The sequence below is a fragment of the Quercus robur genome, chromosome 3 (assembly GCF_932294415.1).
Source record: "Quercus robur chromosome 3, dhQueRobu3.1, whole genome shotgun sequence".
Lineage (NCBI taxonomy): Eukaryota > Viridiplantae > Streptophyta > Magnoliopsida > Fagales > Fagaceae > Quercus > Quercus robur.
The window spans coordinates 6,531,594-6,547,419 of NC_065536.1; the positions used below are offsets into that span (position 1 = coordinate 6,531,594).

The window sequence follows — 15,826 nt, forward strand, 5'->3', positions numbered from 1 at the left end:
TGACAAAAACCTTAAGCCCAAAACCCACAAACCCGCCCACAGATTTGACCCAACACATTATTTTCCTTCTCTGCCTATAAATACTCAAAAACTCTCAAACATTCATCACCTCTACTAAATTTTCATTAACACAGAAAGAAAGAAGAAAGAAACAGTGCATTTTTTTTTTCAATTTTATCATCAACAATTTCCAACCGTCTGATCAAAGAGCCAAATGGCTGACGTGGCAGCAAAGGAACGGAAGATCCTCGTGGCCGTCGATGAAGGTGAGGAGAGCTTGCACGCGCTCTCGTGGTGCCTCAAAAACGTGATTTCGGAAAATTCCAAAGATACCCTCGTCCTCCTCTACGTTAAACCCCCTCGTCCAGTTTTCTCTGCCCTTGATGGCACAGGTAATTTTCTTCACTCTCCATGGGCATTTTAGGAACACGAAAGATTGGATGTTCCTGACTGTAATTTTGGTGTGTGGTTCAGGGTATTTGTTTTCGGCTGATATAATGGCGGCTGTGGATAAGTATAGTAATGACCTGGCTGAGTGTGTGGTCGAGAAAGCTAAAAAGATGTGCAAAGATCTTCATGATGTGAGTTGTAAATTTTTTGTTTGTTAAAGGGTAAAATTGTCATTTGGTATTTTTGATTTTTTAAGAAAATAATTGTTTAAAACTATTTGATGATTATCTACGCCTATTTTTAATCTTGTAGCTTATATAACAATTATAGTAGTTTTTTTTTTTAACATATATTAATTGTTATTTGATAGTAATTTATTTGATCATTTTACAATTTTTGAATTTTTAAGAAAAGAAAAATTTTTAACCCTATTAATGATAATAATTTACGCTTATTTTTTAACCAATGTAACACATTTATTTAATAATTAACATGGGTTATTATTAGAATTTTAATTTATTTAATGATTATAGTGGATCATAATTTGAATCATCATCTAATGATGGTAACTCATGCCTCATGGTTTAAAATAGGTTTTTTTTTTTTTTTTTTTTTTTAGTTTGATTTCCCATATAAATTGTTTTTAAAGGTTTTGTCGGGCTGAAATTTTTAAAATTTAATTTCTGATTTTATATTTTTATTAGAAATAAGTAAGGTTTTTTTATTATTGAAAATCATATAGTTTCTTATTTAATTTTTTATCTTGACAAATTTGCCCCTCGAGAAGGTCAAGGTGGAGACAAGAATAGAGCACGGTGATCCAAGGGATGTAATTTGCCAGATGACAGAGAAGTTGGGTGCTGATATGTTGGTCATGGGGAGCCACGGTTATGGCCTAGTCAAAAGGTGGGTCTTACTTAAAAAAGGAAATTATAGGCATAATAATGTTATTATCGTAATTTTCTTTTGATACATGATAAGTAAATAGGGGAATTCAAACACGTTGAATACATGAGAAAATGCCATTTGATCTAAATGTTATTGACAGACTTTTTAGGCGTATGCATGTGAATGATTTGAGGGTTTTTTTTTTTTTTTGGCTAGTGAATGATTTGAGTTAGTATAATTTAGATTTATTATTTTATATATTGTTGATTTTACACTCTCTTATTTGAAATTTGTTAAGCATAATAATACTATGTGAAAAAGCTTTTGGTTTGTTCATGGTTGAAAGATGAAAATTTGATACCATGAAATAAGATGGACAATTACCTTCATTTTCTAAAATAGTATGAATAAAATAAATTCATATTTATTGGGGTACGCCCTAATACATTGTTTTTATGTTGTAATTATATTGTTTAATTTATTGCTAACACATTATTTGTGGGGGCTGGCAGGGCTTTACTTGGGAGTGTGAGCAATCATTGTGCACAGAACGTCAAATGCCCAGTCTTAATTGTGAAGATGCCAAAATCCACTGCAACAAACAATTAATTTTTTGTTTTTTTTTTTTGAAGAGGGGGGGGGGGGGGGGGGGGGTGGGGTGTTCTCTAACTTTATAGCTCTTATTATGGCTGTTGTATAAAGTTTCTTGTATGCTATTGTAAATAAGTGTTTTTTCTTCTTTTTGGTGATTCTGTCATAGTATATATATATATATTTTAATCTGGTAAGTAATGCTTTTTTGGGAATTTGTATAATATTATTATCATTGAGTGGAGAATTTCCAAAGTGGGAGTGAAAGCTTGGGATGACGATGGAAGCATGGTATCTTGGGGGAACAAGCAATGATTATTGTTTAAACTTTTTTTTTTTTTTTTTGGTGTACAAAAAATGGGGGCTTTTATGGTTGTATTTTGCCCCCGGGCAGGGCGTCGGGCTGGGGTCAAGCTCAAGCCGTTCTGTCCAGTCCGTGTGAGGGAGCTACCCTCACCAAGGTTGCCCACCAACAAGAACCCGTTGGCAGCGGGAATCTTGACATGGGCTGGTTAGGTGGAGTGAACGAATCTTACCAGCTGAGCCAAGCCCTCGTTGGCTATTGTTTAATTAATACATAGGGAATAAATTAAACCATGAGGCATGAGTTACCATCATTAGATGATGATTCAAATTAGATGATCCACCCTCACCAAGGTAACTCATGCCTCATGGTAACTCATCATCTAAAACGACTTGATAAAAAAAAAAAAATGCAAATGCACATTTTTTTTATTCTTTTTCTTATGCTACAGCTGAAATTGTATGATTGCAGAAATTGAACATTCAATGTCAAAAGGAAATGCGCTCTGCTAAAAAGGTTCAATATTCATCATAATTTGACCCTCATTATCTATTTTCACACAACCAATTAATCTTGCTTCAAGCTCTTCTTTTTGGATGCACTACTTGGGGCTTGGCATCTATTTTACAAGGACAAGTTTCAAGGTTTATTTCCAAGAACTACTAAAGTGAAGTGCCTTAGTGGTGCTGGAATGTTGCTTGATGCATAAATATTACCTCTTCATGCTCTTACAGTTCAAGAAATATTAGTGTGAAAATTGTTCATGAACCTAGTTTTTAAAACTTGCAATTTACGTTGATGGTCTACTCTTAGGAATTACTTAGCATCTTCTCTTTGCAAGTAACATGTTGAATTGACCCTAAAAAAAAAAAAAAAATGTAATTGGATATTAAAAAACTCACTTATCTATGAAGAGCACAAATTTTTAGTCTTAAATGAAGCTGGTTAAGTTCTTTGCTGAATAAATACTTTATTGATACAAAGAAACAAAAGATATACAATCCAGGGAGGGCCTGTGACCATCTCTATCTAAAGCCTTAACTAATATCGGTGACAAGTTAGAGATGGGAACTGGCCCACTCCAATTCAAAAGAGCAGCCCATTGGGCTAGAAGATGAGCGGTAACATTGCCGTCTCTATATATAAAAGAAAATGATACATTATCAAAATATTTAACTAGAAACAAAATATCTTCTAGAACTGCTTTAATTCTCCAGTGAGAGACAACTGCTTTGTTCTTAAATGGCTCAATGACATTCAGTGCATCTCCTTCAAGGATAATTCTTTTGAATCCTTCATCAGTCGGCTTTTTGATAGCTAACCAAGCTACTTTGGCTTCTCCTAATAAAGGCTCTGTTTGCTCCAACTGCTCTGTCCATGCTCCAATTAGCTTTCCCCTTTGGTCTCTTGCCACCACTGCCACTAAAGCTTTATCTTCCCTAATTGCAACATCAAAATTCAGTTTTATCCAAAATAAAGGTGGGGGAGTCCAGGATGAGTCTTTTGGAGGTTTTGTTAATTGATTTCTCCATTCATTCTTGTGCTCTTCATATGTTTTATTCACCTACCTTGCCACCATTTCTGGGTTTGTTTTGATTCCTTCCAGTCTAGCTTTATTCCTTATCATCCAAATTTGATCACATAAAATTGCTGCATATAATTGGAAGTCTTTAGCTTCTTCTCCCTCTAAACCCAAACCATGCTTTGGGTTGATTATCATCTTCACCCAATCTGCTATAGACACATTGTGCATATGGCTCATATTTAGTGGCCAAGGACCTGAAATGAAGCTGGTTAAGTTCATGTATGGGCACTAGTAAATGAGCAATTTCAGCCATATCATTCAGATGCTTCTAATATATTCTCCAACAAGAAACATGGTTTTTCACAAAATCTACCTTGGCATGGTAGTATAGTCTCTCCACCCTCCACGAGCTATCCAATTCCAATGTCCTCCTATATCTTTTCATTTCAATGGTTGGGCCAATTATAAAAAATATAATTGGGGGAAAATAGATTTTTGCCCTTACTTTTTAAACTATGCAGCCATTTGTCTCTGTTTTCAAACTATTTAAGTGTACATCTTTATTTTGGAACTTGGTTTTCTCTATTTTCAAACCATTTAGGTATATGTCCATGTTTTGGAACTTGATTTTCTGAAATCGAGTACCCCTTATAACTTGAATTTTCTTATTACCGATCCATTTATTACCAATTGGTATTTCGAGTTTTTTTTATTAGTACCAATCGGTATTAATTAAGAAATTATTAGTACCGATCAGTACTAATTTAAATCTGATTAATATCAATCGGTATTAATTGGAACCTAAATAATACTGATAGGTATTAATATGATTTCTTTTTATAAAATGTTCGAAAATCGTTACAATTTTCAGCAGCAACTTGAATCACATTTTTGGCCTTGCAAACATTGAAATTTAGTATTCTCTATTTCTGGAAAATTTGTAGAGAAATAAATTTCCTTTTAAAAGACATGAATCTCAAATCAATTGGGATTATGTGCAGAAAGTTATAGCCAAAACACCAGACAGGTGCAAAAAATATCTTAGAAATAGTAAAGCTGAGTAATAAGGGGAACTTGATTTTTTAAAAATCGAACTCCAAAACAGGGACACGCTGTTATATATATATTGCTATGGATTTTTTTTTTCTTTGGTGCTGATTTTGGTAAATCTGGTAGACAAAACAATACAAAAAGTCACATGGGGACGGGGACCAGCCCATTTAACTCTTTAAAGAGAACCCCAAAGAAAAGAGAGGAAATAGGATGAGCCCCAAGAAGAACAAAGGGCAGCCCACAGTTGTCAAATTAATGGGCCAATAAATTGGCCTCCAAAAATTGGAATAGCAAAAATTCCACATTTGAAGGATCTTGCGTAAAAGCTAAATGGTGTTTTGAGAATCACCCTAAGAAATGACAGAAACTATTATTATGATTGTACCCATTACATCTTTTTGCTGTCCATGTTTTGATCCTTTCATATGGCTCACGCATCACTCTTATATACGTAGAAATCACAATCCAATAAAACCATTAAACTTTTTTAAGTATGAAAAAATCTATATCTTAAATTGTGAACAATAGAAAACCAACACAAGGCTTATCCTAATTTATTGTTATGTTGGGTTGTGTCTGTGAGTTGTGTAATTATTTAAATACTTTTATCAATTATTAATATTTTTTTCAATAAATTATTACAATTCACGTAATATTCTTAAATTATATTTCAATTATATAAATGAATCAAAACTAATTCTTAAAATAACAAAATTAATCAACTAATTAAAAAAATAAAGTTTTTTTAGCAACAAAAAAATAATGAAGATTATAAAATAAACTTATATATATGGTAGATTGGAAAAACTTTTAACTCGAACCTAACTTGACTTAAGTTTCAAAATAAATTTTCAATTCAACCAAACTCACCAACCCGCAAAATCTGACACTCGGTTGGATTGGGTTAGTAAGTTTGATGCATATACCTATCTTTTAATATGCTTTAGCCAATTTAAGTATGAATCTTGTTGGACTTCATACTTTTTTTTTTCTTCCTTCCCAAAAAACAGGTATGAGTGACCAATGAAGACCTTATTTTAGATGTGATTTTAGCAGAATCTATATGCTTGCTGAGTAACATTTAAGGGGCCCAGATGTGAATATGGGTCACAAGGCCCACAACTTTATAAGATTAGTTTTAGGACTACCTACTATTTTACAATTTTTTATCACAATTTTGATATGGTAGACTGTAAGTGGTTGTCTATTATTTACATATAGACCTACCCTTTTTTTTTTTCTATCATTCACATTCTTCCGCAGCATAATTATGGTAAAGATGTTGTGAGATAAGTCGTGGTATTAGATTTTCTCATTTTATAAGCTAGTTTTTTTATTTATTTTTATATATAACTTTTTAAAACCTCTTCTTTCTTCTTTTCTTTTTTTTTTTTTTTTTTTTTTTAAAATTTCTCACTATTTCAATAAAAAGTTAAATAAATTATGGTCATGATCCGTTAGGGGGCATCAGCTAATGATGGAAAAAGTAAATCCTTATAATTGAAGCAGTAATTGCTCCTTTTAGATGCTTTGTGCTTGATATCTTCTGGAATGGTTCCCTTATCCCTAAGCTTGTTGTGCTGGTTACCTTAGACTAGCCAACACATCCTTTGATATGACCCTTTGTCTTTTCAATGGAGAAGAATCTAGAGTTTTAAACCTCATATAATCTTTAAGCTCTCTTTTATGAGGCTTTTGGTTAAATATTATTAAAAAAATAAGTTTATTTGTGATATAAGTACTGTTTAAATTTATTTAATAAAATGAGGGGAGAAACAAATTTTAGTAATACTATCACCAAAATCTTGATAAAAAAGAGAGAGGAGAGAGAAATGATTGAGAGAAAAAAAGAATTTTAATGATGTGGTTACCGGGAGAAAAAAAAAAAAAAGGAAATTCAGCGAGAAAAAAAAAATGAAGAATTTCGGTAATAGAATTACCGAAATTAAAAAAATGAAGAATTTCGGTAATCGAAATTCATTTGTCCTTGGACACAAAAACTGCCCAACCCGTTAGCTTCAGTACTGTTAGTAGTTTTTTTTTTTTTAAATGGTTGGATGCCATCAGGAGTCAAACCCATAAGGCCAAGCTCTTCCCTTCGGAAGCTAACCAGTACACTGCCACATTACATCTTACTTTAATTGGAAACTAAATCTATTTATTCTAAAACTAATAGGTATTTCAAGTAAAAAAGAAAAAGCATACATTTTTTTCTCAATACTTTCCAAAAATTTATAGTTATAACAACTAGGATGGTGGATTTGAATATTAAACATCTTCTTTAGAGATATCAAAACGTGTAGCATAATTTAATAAAATTTAAAAAAATATATTTTTAGAATTTTTATTACAATTATAATTAATATATTTATTTTTATTTATGGTAATTAGTCCACTCTCAATATTTAAGAAAATAAACTATTGAAAGATCTGTGAAACAAAAAAAGTTCAAGGTTTTGATGTCTCTAAGAAGATGTTCAATGTTTGAATCCACCATCTTAGTTGTTATAACTATAAATTTTTGGAAAGTATTGGGAAAAAAAAATGTATGCATTTTCTTTTTTACTTGAAATACCTACTAGTTTTAAAATAAATAAATTTAGTTTCTAGTTAAAGTAAGATGTAATGTGTGGTAGTGTACTAGTTAGCTTCTGAAGGGAAGAGCTTTGCCTTATGGGTTTGACTCGTGATAGCATCCAACCAAATTTTTATTATTTTTTTATAAATAAAAATAACAGTACTGAAGCTAACGGGTTGGGCAGTTTTTGTGGGTGGTAAATGAATTTCGGTAATCTTATTACCAAAATTCTTCATTTTTTTTCTCACTGAATTTCTTTTTTTTTTTTCCTCTTATTTCGGCAACCACATCATCGAAATTCTTTTTTTTTTCTCTCACCTCCATCCTATCATTTCTCTCTCCTCTCTCCTCTTTTTGTTAGAATTTCGGTGACAATATTACTGAAATTTGCTTCTCTCCTCATTTTGCCAAATAAGTTTGAACAGTACTTATATCACAAATAATTTTTTTTTTTTTGCAATATTCACATAATCCACTTATAGAATCAAGCATTTAAAGCTGAGACAATGTCAATTTAACCTAATTAAGTACTAGGAAATAGTTAATGAACCCATGTTATCTCATAATCTAAAAATGAGCTAATCTATTCACTAGATCATATCAAATATGATATATTTTTTGAAATCCACATCAAGTTCAACTAATTTTAAAAATTAGGAAAATGAAATGTTAGTATTTGGTGCCATGGTTATAAAATGGTAAATTTGAAACTTTTAGTAGGAGATTAACAACATGATTCTGAAGCTTGTTTGGTTGGAGATTTTTAGTATTATTGTTCAAAATGATGTGAAAATTGTGGTTTAAAAAATGTTGTAGAAACATATGTTTATAGTATTCATAAAGTAAAAAATGTGTTTGGTACCATGTTTCAAATAAAATGTTTCAGTGTGTGAAAAATCATAATTGTGTGTTTGATATATATGTTTTATTTTTAAAGAACTAATAAGCATAGTACAACTTAATATTTTTGATTTGAGGAGAGTGAGAAATCAGTTTATAGTTTGTCACATTAAGTAGGCCCTATAATTTTTTAAGATATTTAAAAAAATATCATTGAACAACATTATTTAAAAACTTAATAAGATAAATTTTTTAAATTTAATATTTAAACACCCTAAAATGAACAGCATAACTCGTCAAATTTTGTGCACGTCTTAATAACTTTCAAACTTTCACAAAGCATAGACATATAACACTTGCTAAATGGGCCCTATCTTTTAAAAACAAAGATTATCTGTTTGCAGTGGTATACTATTTTCTCCATGCTTGACAAGGAGGATTGATATTTGATATTCTATCCAAAGCTCTTTTTCACCCCCCAAATAGACCTACCCTTATAGTTATAATCATATCCTAATGCCAAAACCAGATAATCTTAAAAAAAAAAAAAAAAAAAAAAAAACCAAGGATCCCACTGTGTTCGAAAACCACAAATGACAAAACCCTTAAGCCCAAAACCCACAAACCCGCCCACAGATTTGACCCAACACCTTCTCTGCCTATAAACTCTCAAACATTCGTCACCACTACCAAATTTTCATTAACACAGAAAGAAAGAAAGCAGGAAACAGTGAATTTTTTTTTTCAATTTTATCAACAACAATTTTCAACCGTCTGATCAAACAGCCGATGGCTGATGTGGCAACAAAGGAACGGAAAATCCTTGTGGCCGTCGATGAAGGTGAGGAGAGCATGCACGCGCTCTCGTGGTGCCTCAAAAACGTGATTTCCGAAAATTCCAAAGACACCCTTGTCCTCCTCTACGTTAAACCCCCTCGTGCAGTTTTCTCTGCCCTTGATGGCACAGGTAATTTTCTTCACTCTCCATGGGCATTTTAGGAGCACGGAAGGTTTAATTGTTCCTCTCGTTAATTTTGGTGTGTAACTCTGGCTCAGGGTATTTGTTTTCGGCTGATATGATGGTGGCTATGGATAAGTACAGAAATGACGTGGCTGAGTGCGTGGTCGAGAAAGCTAAAAAGATGTGCAAAGATCTTCATGATGTGAGTTGTACATTTATTTTTTTGTTTGTTAAAGGGTAAAATTGTCATTTGGTAATTTTGATTTTTTAAGAAAATAATTGTTTATAAAACCATTTGATGATTATCTACACCTATTTTTAATCATGTAGCTTATATAAAAATTATAGTAGTTTTTTTTTTATACATATATTAATTTGTTATTTGATAGTAATTTATTTGATCATTTTATAATTTTAGATTTTTAAGAAAAGAAAATTTTTTAACCCTATTAATGATAATAATTTACCTGTATATTTTTTAACCAATGTAACACATTTATTTAATAATTAACATGGGTTATTACTAAAATTTTAATTTATTGAATGATTATAGTGGATCATAATTTGAATCATCACCTAATGATGGTACATCATGCCTCATGGTTTAGAATAGGGTTTTTTTTTTTTTTTTTTTTTTTTTTATAAAAGTAAAGTTTGATTTCCCATATAATTTTTTCTAAAGGTTTTGTCGGGCTGAAATTTTTAAAATTTAATTTCTTATTTTATACTTTTATTAGAAATAAATAAGTTTTTTTTTTTTTTTTTATTGAAAAATCATATAGTTTCTTATTTAATTTTTTATCTTGACAAATTTGTCCCTCGAGAAGGTCAAGGTGGAGACAAAAATAGAGCATGGTGATCCAAGGGATGTTATTTGCCAGATGACAGAGAAGTTGGGTGCTGATGTGCTGGTCATGGGGAGCCATGGTTATGGCCTAATAAAAAGGTGGGTCTTAAAAAAAAAAAGAAAAAAAAAGAAGGAAATTATAGGCACAATAATGTTATTATCGTAATTTTCTTTTTGATACATGATAAGTAAGTACGGGAATTCAAACAAGTTGAATACGTGAGAAAATGCCATTTGATTTAAATGTTATTGACAGACTTTTTAGGTGTATACATGTGAATGATTTGAGGGTTTTTTTTTTTTTTTTTTTTTTTTTTTTTTTTAGCTAGTGAATGATTTGAGATAGTATAATTTAGTTTTATATAATGTTGATTTTTTTACTCTCTTATTTGAAATTTGTTAAGCATAATAATACTATGTGAAAAAGCTTTTGGTTTGTTCATGATTGAAAGATGAAAATTTGGTACCATGAAATAAGATAGACAATTACCCTCATTTTCTAAAATAGTATGAATAAAATAAATTCATATTTATTGGGGTACGCCCTTATACATTGTTTTTATGTTGTAATTATATTGTTTAATTTATTGCTAACACATTATTTGTGGGGGCTGGCAGGGCTTTACTTGGGAGTGTGAGTAATCATTGTGCACAGAACGTCAAGTGCCCAGTCTTGATTGTGAAGAAGCCAAAATCCACTGCAACAAACAATTAATTAATTAAATTTTTTTTTTTTTGGACTTTCTCTAACTTTATAGCTCTTATTATGGCTGTTGTATAAAGTTTTTTTGTATGCTTTTGTAAATAAGTGTTTTTTCTTCTCTTTTTTTTTTGGTGATTCTGTCATTGCATTTTTTTTTTTTTTTAATCTGGTAAGTAATGCTTTTTTGGGAATCTGTATAATTTTATTATCATTGAGTGGGGAATTTCCAAAGTGGGAGTGAAAGCTTTGGAGGAAGAAGGAAGCATGGTATCTTGGGGGAACAAGTAATGATTATTGTTTAATTAACACATAGGGAATAAGCTATCTCAATAAAATAGATTATCGAAAAAGAGGTATTTCAATATAATAACAAAACTTATATTTTAAGAACAGAGAGTAGGAGAAATAGAATGGTCTTCATTCTTACCGTTGAAGTAATTGAGTTGATAGAATGTCTAAAACTTGATAAAAAAAATGCAAGTGCGCATTTTTTATTCTTTTCCTTATGCAGCAGCTGAAATTATATGATTGCAGAAATTGAATATTCAATGTCAAAAGGGAATGCGCTTTACTAAACAGGTTCAACATTCATCATACTTTGACCCTCATTATCTATTTTCACACATATGACATAACCAATCTTGCGTCAAGCTCTTCTTTTCGGGTGCACTGCTTGGGGCTTGGCATTTATTTTACAGTGACAAGTTTCAAGGTTTATTTCCAAGAACTACCAAAGTGATTGAAGTGCCTCAGTGGTGCCGGAATGTTTCTTAATGCATAAATATTAACTCTTCATGCTCTTAGAGTTCAAGCAATATTAGTGTGAATTCTGAAAAACTGTTCATGAACCTAGTTTTTAAAACTTGCAATTTACATTGATGGTCTACCCTTAGGAATTACTTAGCATCTTCTCCTTGCAGGTACCATGTTGATTTTATACTTCAGTACTCATGACTACTCAGCATCTTTTGCACATTCCTTGGTTTTAGACTTCACAGATTCACCTATGTCTTAACTACTCTGGTGTCAATTATATCTTGTGTTGGTAACTCCATTTCAAAATTTTTTTTTTTTTAATCTATTTGAGTTTTAAGTTTTAGTGACTTGAGTGTGCTTGAAAAACTACATTGAAGTGACAAGAGAACATCTCAAAAATCTGCTCAATAAAGTGAAGTTTTGCAACTTCGACAGCTGCTTGATTACTCAAGGTTAATCGAGGTTAAGTGAACCTTGATTCCAAGCTTCAAAATACAAACTTTCCATCTTGCGGCCCATGATGACCAAATGACCTAGGACCTTTTCTAATTATAAACTTGTATATTTTGCAAATGCCACCATTTGATTGAATGTCTCCTTATAACAATCATGCTTATCAAATATCCAGATAATTGGATATTAAAAACTAACTTATCTATGAAAGAGCACAAATTTATAGTTTTAAATGAAGATTGTTAAGTTCTTGTATGGGCACTGGTAAATGAGCAATTTCAGCCATATCTTTAAGATGCTTCTAATATATTCTACAACAAGAAACATGGTTTTTCACAAATGGTTAACCATATTTATGTGATGTTCACTACTCCTCTATGCCTTTAATTAGTTCTAAGTTGACTGATTTATTTGGCTCTTATAAAGAGCTGAACTGTATACATAAATTTGCTTCTACGGTTACTTCTTTGTTTTCTAATTTTTTATTCCAAGTAATAATCACTAAGTACTAGTAAGAACAAATAGCAAGCAAGAAAACATTTCATAAATTTTGCCCAAGAGGGTGTAGAATGTTAGTCAGTGGACCAACATCCTAGCTAGGATGCCCTGGTTCAACCATCCACAAAAACCCCATTACTTACCTGAAACATGTTGCTTTTGGGCAAATGAAAGTGTTTAGGGTTTACTCCCCTGGAGTGAATCAAAGGACACTATCCTTAAAATTTTAAAAAATAAACAAATCCAAGCTGATACACAGAAATGTAATGATACAACTTAATGGACTAATCTTGGAGAAACCAACAGAAAGTTCTCTAGAATAATGTAACCATCATAAGGAATATGACAGAAATAGCTAAGCCATGGTGCTAAAATTCCTTTTTTTATATTGCAAAATATTAAGAAGAGGCAAATATGGAGTAGTTTCAAATTCCTAAAAAATAACCTTTCTATTTTCTTGGAAATAGAAAACCTAAACATAAGAAGGCACACTTCAATTTCAATGAAGCAAAATTATTTATCAAAAAAGAAAAATCAGATTTCCAACCAGAAAATTTTTTCCATACAAAGCTAAGTTTTCTCTTCTAATTTGTGGATCTCTTTACTTGTCTTTGCAACTTTAGCTAACACATTTGTAATTCAATCAGTGGCAGCTTCATTGTCTTGACCTCTTTCTGCGGATTCATCCCTCCCTCTTATATTGCGTGATTTTTAATGGGAGATTTATTGAGGCTTAGTCCATGGAGCGGAGGCTTGGGTTGATAGGCCTAAGCTGGAGTGCTCATGGGTTCGGGAAAAAAATTTTGGCCCGTTTTTATATAGAAACCGACTTTGGTGATTAGGGTTTTAATTGTGGGTGGTGTTGCTGTTTTTATGAGAGAAAAAATTGTAGCTGCACCTTGTATTTCTTTTTCCCTGATAATAGTGAAATCTCTGCAACTCCGTGGACGTAGGCAAATTGCCGAGCCACGTAAATATTGTCTTGTGCATTTGATTGCTTTCTTTGGCATGTGTTTTCTCTATATATATATATATATATATATTTTTTTTTTTTTGTTTCTCACCGATTGGGATTTTGGTTAAATTCCCTACAATAATTACTTGAGTTTGCATTCTTTGGTGATTTGATCCAAAAGCTGTCATGTGACTTTGCTCTAAGAAGATGAATCGTGCTGTTATTTTAAAGGGCATGTGACTTCGCTCTAAGAAGATGAATCGTGTGACTTTGCTCTATGGTATTACAGGTTTCTACATGCACTTACTTTTTCTTCTTCATTCAAGCTAGGGTGTGCCTACATAATTGGTCCCAAAATAATGGTTATTTGCAACTTAAATTTAATAGCTTCTATGACTGGTCAAAATGTGAGGTTACATGTTCTTAAAGTCACTTAATAAAATGCTACATCATTCAAATACAACACTGATTGTGTAGGACTAAGCTTTGAAATTTATTTAAGGAGACTTATAGCCACTAAGCTTTAAAATGTCCAATAAAAAACACAAATATCATACCACAATAATTCTTTTAATCAAAGTAAATCCCTATTTTATGGTGTTGCAGGTCTCAGACTCTCAGGAGCTCAATTTTCAGATAATATAATCATCATTAGGAATGAAAAAAAAAAAAAAAAATCCATACCTTGAGATACATGTCAATGGCTCTATAAGGGTTGTTATGACACTACAAATATTTTTGGTGTGGGTTTGCTTGAAAGAAAAAAAACATGAGATTTCACCACCCTAATAAGTAATGACAATGCCCACACCATAACCACTTTCATTGTCTCCATAATTTGTTATGATCTTAGTGTCCCACATTGATTAAGTGTAAGTTTAATAATGTGTTTATAAGCTTTTGGGCACTCCCTTTGCAAATTGGTTTTCAAGGGTGAGTTCTACCCATGAGTTCCTAACATTTGGTATAGAGAATTGGTTTGCAAATTGGAAGCAAATTTTTCTAGCATATTCTATAATTCAGAATTAATTTTCATCCTTAAAACCAACCTCGAGAAGGTGTAGAGAAAATTGCAAAAAACTAAAATTTCTGCCACATGGAGCACATCAAACAAGCATTTAGCTGTAACTCTATAATTGGGGGTTTAGATGTTTGGGAGCCAAATTGTGAAGCCCAAAAGTGATTTTGGAAAGCCAATGAGCTCTTCATGAACATACAAACTCTGATCCCATCCCTTTACTTTTAATAGTTTGAATGACTTTACTAAATTGATCTATTCAAAGTAATGAACCATCCATCTTTAAAGCCATTATTTGCTAGAACATTCAAGCCCTATACAAAATCATCACTAAAAATAAGTTCTTTTGGATTTATGCAGGCCTTCCAAGAAATTGCTTTTGAGCATTTTCACAAGTTGTAACTCTGTAAAAATTACGAAGCTTAGAAAAGCCTTAGTTTTGGACATTAGATTTCCTTGTTCAAGATCATAACTTATTTGATATTTACAAGGAATGAGCAGCACAATGTAATGGTGCAACATTGGTGTTAAATCAACCTTCCATCCATAACAAAATTCGACTGCTAAATCAAAAGTTTTGGGCCCACCTGGAAGATTGTCTAGTTAAATAATGGGGCTAGTGTCTATTTCACCAACTTGGGGTAAGGATGCAACTAGTGAGGTTGAATATCTTGAATGATTAGTATGTAAGAACTCATAGCCAAACCAAATTTAATTGGTATTAGGCTTAGTAAAGTTGATTTGAATATTAAGTAAGGGAAATCAAGATGGATAGTTAAGGTTTTTAAACTATTATTTTTCAGACTAGTTTAACAACTTCCAGGAGTTTAAGATACAAACAATATATAGCATGGTTTTGAATGCAACACCGGAGAATGAATGCATTCATCTGCCATGTTTTTGTTTTCTTTGGACTGAATATAGGACACCATATGGAAGCAAGCTATCTGCATTAGTCAATATTTGTAATGGAGATTCTGAGGGCTTGAAGTCGATTATGCATATGTCACATGAAGAAACATTGATTTTTCATCCTTTATTAAAAATATAGTAATTGAGTGCACCTTGCGCAAATAGTTATATATGTATGAAACTATAACCACAAGTACATCATTGACATTCCATATAAATGTATGCATAGAGAGGAGCGTGTCTGGAAAGAGAGCTAGGGAGGTGTTTTTTATCAGTCCGGATTTCTTCTTTCTAGAGCTTCAGCAACCAAGCTGACATTTGCCGGAAACATGACACATCAATTACGCTTCCCACCAGATATTGACCCACCATTTACTCCATCAAGATTTTTCCTTCCTACTATAAGCATATCCTGTCCAAGGATGTCAAACTAATATGTCATTCTTTTTCTAAAGCTTCACTTGTGTATTTCTCGTTGCTCTCACAAACCTGCACATACATATATAAACAGGTAGATAAGACTTATTCCTTATACATAGATTCTAGCATGTGAT

General features: G+C 31.9%; 1 protein-coding gene across 3 annotated transcripts; it reads left to right on the forward strand.

Moving 5' to 3' along the window:
- The first annotated feature begins 86 nt into the window (after window positions 1–86).
- Window positions 87–10,800, forward strand: LOC126716867 (universal stress protein PHOS32-like). 3 transcript variants are annotated; one of them, XM_050417880.1, is made up of 4 exons: window positions 87–392; window positions 9,226–9,332; window positions 9,958–10,076; window positions 10,596–10,800. In XM_050417880.1, the coding sequence occupies exons 1-4, from the start codon at window positions 215–217 to the stop codon at window positions 10,690–10,692; spliced, it is 501 nt and encodes a 166-aa protein (XP_050273837.1). In that variant the 5' UTR covers window positions 87–214; the 3' UTR covers window positions 10,693–10,800. The 3 variants fall into 3 exon arrangements, with proteins under 3 accessions (XP_050273837.1, XP_050273835.1, XP_050273836.1); XM_050417878.1 differs by lacking the exons at window positions 9,226–9,332; window positions 9,958–10,076; window positions 10,596–10,800 and adding exons at window positions 475–581; window positions 1,178–1,296; window positions 1,791–2,019 and having other exon boundaries at window positions 90–392; XM_050417879.1 differs by lacking the exon at window positions 87–392 and adding an exon at window positions 8,764–9,136.
- Window positions 10,801–15,826: the final 5,026 nt, after the last annotated feature.

What these genes read in the sequence shown, in the direction of transcription:
- LOC126716867 (XM_050417880.1), top strand. Translation starts at nt 215, where the DNA reads ATGGCTGACGTGGCAGCAAAGGAACGGAAGATCCTCGTGGCCGTCGAT. An exon ending in TGTGCAAAGATCTTCATGAT is followed by an intron (nt 9,333 to 9,957) that starts GTGAGTTGTACA and finishes TCCCTCGAGAAG; the next exon opens with GTCAAGGTGGAGACAAAAAT. An exon ending in GGTTATGGCCTAATAAAAAG is followed by an intron (nt 10,077 to 10,595) that starts GTGGGTCTTAAA and finishes GGGGGCTGGCAG; the next exon opens with GGCTTTACTTGGGAGTGTGA.